The sequence below is a fragment of the Centruroides sculpturatus genome, unplaced genomic scaffold (assembly GCF_000671375.1).
Source record: "Centruroides sculpturatus isolate CEXI.00-Female unplaced genomic scaffold, Cexi_2.0 scaffold210, whole genome shotgun sequence".
NCBI lineage: Eukaryota > Metazoa > Arthropoda > Arachnida > Scorpiones > Buthidae > Centruroides > Centruroides sculpturatus.
In genome coordinates, this window is record NW_019384341.1 from 474,767 (window position 1) to 477,387 (window position 2,621).

The 2,621-nt window shown below is 47.3% G+C and overlaps 1 protein-coding gene across 1 annotated transcript; it reads right to left on the reverse strand.

Moving 5' to 3' along the window:
• Window positions 1–841: 841 nt before the first annotated feature.
• Window positions 842–2,143, reverse strand: LOC111634306 (proline-rich receptor-like protein kinase PERK10). Its single transcript, XM_023379051.1, has one exon. The coding sequence runs from the start codon at window positions 1,481–1,483 to the stop codon at window positions 842–844; it is 642 nt and encodes a 213-aa protein (XP_023234819.1). The 5' UTR covers window positions 1,484–2,143.
• Between the last annotated feature and the right edge of the window lie 478 nt (window positions 2,144–2,621).

Genomic DNA, 2,621 nt, shown 5'->3' on the forward strand with positions numbered 1-2,621 from the left:
AAATTTTTAAAACGTTTATATTAAATCAGATTTCGATAGGCCTACAAATCTAAAAGATTTTATTCACGTTAAATTTACTATAAAAAACGTTAAAACGAATTTTTGTAGTGAATTTCAACTTTAAAAAATATATACGCGGAATGTTTATATTCAGACGAAAACTTGCAAAATAATTCATTAAGATTCTGACGGCGCGCATTTTATTCCATATTATTATCAATTTTTTTTTTTTTTAGTTTATTTTAATGAAAACGTGTTTATCCGTAAATATTAATACGATCATATAATTACATTACAGGCTGCAAATAGCGTATAACGTAGGGAGCATGTGGATACTCGATCCGTTATGACGCATTTGAGTCATAAAAATAATTTAAAAGCCGATTCGGTTGGTATTCCCGCCTCGTACATAAACAGAATGGTTGAAAGAATGAGAAGACAAGCTCTTTGGCGACAAACAAGAGCTTGTCTCCCTTACAGCTCGTGGTCTGGTTAGGACATTCCCCCTCTTAGTTTATAGCGGTCATAAAACTGCCGAACGAAGAATTCCAATTGGGTCGGTGCCTCTTAAACGGCCGGTCTCTCGCACTTTTATGGCACCGCTAGTGAGCTAGTGAGCGAGTCTTCTAGTAAAATTATGGCTCTGAGGAAAGGTTTATAGTCCTACTGCTAGCCCGGTTTATGGGCGAAGGGAGGAGAGTACGTCCCTGACAGGAGAACCGTTGAGAGAATATTTACTGCGTTCTGGACCGTTGAAAACGGCGAGCGACCCAGTACGCCGCTGTCTATCGCACCTAGCTCGGCTAGGAGAAGGACCGAACCATTGCTCGAGACTTAACTGCTACATCGGAACGTAGAAGCCAAGAAATTTGGACTTACTTTGACCGACGTGGACTTTTCTCATCCATGGATAAATCTGTGGTGTTGTGTAGTTCTGTTTCTGCGACGCCGACTGTCCTCCCGGTGACTGCGGTTGAGGTGTCGGCGATGTCTGTTGATGGGGTTGCTGTGGTGGTTGCGGAGAAGGCTGCTGAGCCGACTGTTGCTGTTGTTGGTGGGATTTTTGTTGGACACCGACGGGACGTGGTGTGGGAGGCGAAGACTGGGGATCGGGACTCGAAGGTTGGTGCTGCTGATGTGGTCCTGTTGTCGTGAGGTCTTGCGGCGATCCACCCGTCGAGGCCTCGGCATACTTGCAACTCGGCACTGGTGTAGCCGACGGTGTAGGAGTTCTCGGACTTTGGGTTTGACTCGGATGATTCAAACGCTGAGCGCAACTACTGTAAGGATGATGGTCGCCGTTCTGAAGGTGGGGTACATTTGGTGCGCTATATGGCGGACCGTATTGTTGGACAGGTGACGAGGGTCCGCTATAACAGTTCCCGTAAGCTTGTTGTACTTGTGGCGTATAATAGTCAGCGGAATCCTGACTGCCACGACCGTAACACGACGTAAGTGTATTGACGAATTGGTAGGAACTCATCTGTTCCGTTTGATTTGTGGCACAGCAATAATGGTGCCAATATCCTTTGCAATTTTGATGAATTATGGCCACACTGCACTCCGGGAAACCTCTGGCACACTTTTAATAGCGCATTATTCCATATATGGCACAGCCCATGCAACCACGTGACGAACGGCGACCAATCATGTCCCACCATAAGTTTCAGTACATAATCACGGTGTATAGTTTACCACAGAGCTACGAGGCGTCGTAGGGACGGCGGATTTGCTAATCGTCGACGACAATCCCCGACTGTTATGTCGCCCCGAGCTCCTCGACCGAAAGATACAATCTCCTATCTCGCACCGTATAGCTGCTCGGCTTTCGGCAGACAAACAATTCTAAGTACTTGCTTGCTTGGAACGAAATACTATCTGGCCTCTTGCAATAAAAGTCAAGTTAATTTAAGCTTCTGCTAACTCTACCGGGATTGGATGCCTACCGTTGGAAACTCTTTGAAGTGTTATCGTCAACGAGAGTCAGCGGTGGCGACAGCTCCCGCGTGCAGTTCCGTCTGCCTCTCAGGCCGCGTGGTGGAACACTGATAACGTCTGCCTCAAGTTTCCAAACCCCGGGTTCGATATAGACGGAGAATAAGTGAGAGAGGTCGGACGCTAGGGAGGGCAGAAACAGGGACAGAAAGAGAGTAGCAACCCCCCGAGCCACGCACACACCGCGCCCCCTTCTCAGCTGATCGATACGGTCTCTGGACGAATGAGACGCTCCGTACATACGCCGAACCAGCAATCACATTATAATTTCTTCCCCTTCAATTAATATCTGCCAACGTTTCTCGGACTCGAGTTTTTTCCCCTTCTTTTGCCTCCTTTTGCCTTGCTCCGAGTTGCCGACCAACCCGCGTACGGATCTCGACCGAATCGTAACCCCTCGGAGCGAGACTATAGGTGCTGTAACACGCAGGTCTGATAGCCAGCGGGTCGAGAGTCGCGGTGAGTCCCTTTGTCGTTTCCGTTTGTCCTTGATCGGGACTAGAATATAATCTTCAGCAGATGTATTTTTTTTCTCCTAAAAAGTGAAAAACAACGGGAAGCAAAGACCGGCCTAACCTCCGGGAGAGTCGAAACTGTGAATTATTCATTATGTGCCGTAAGCATTG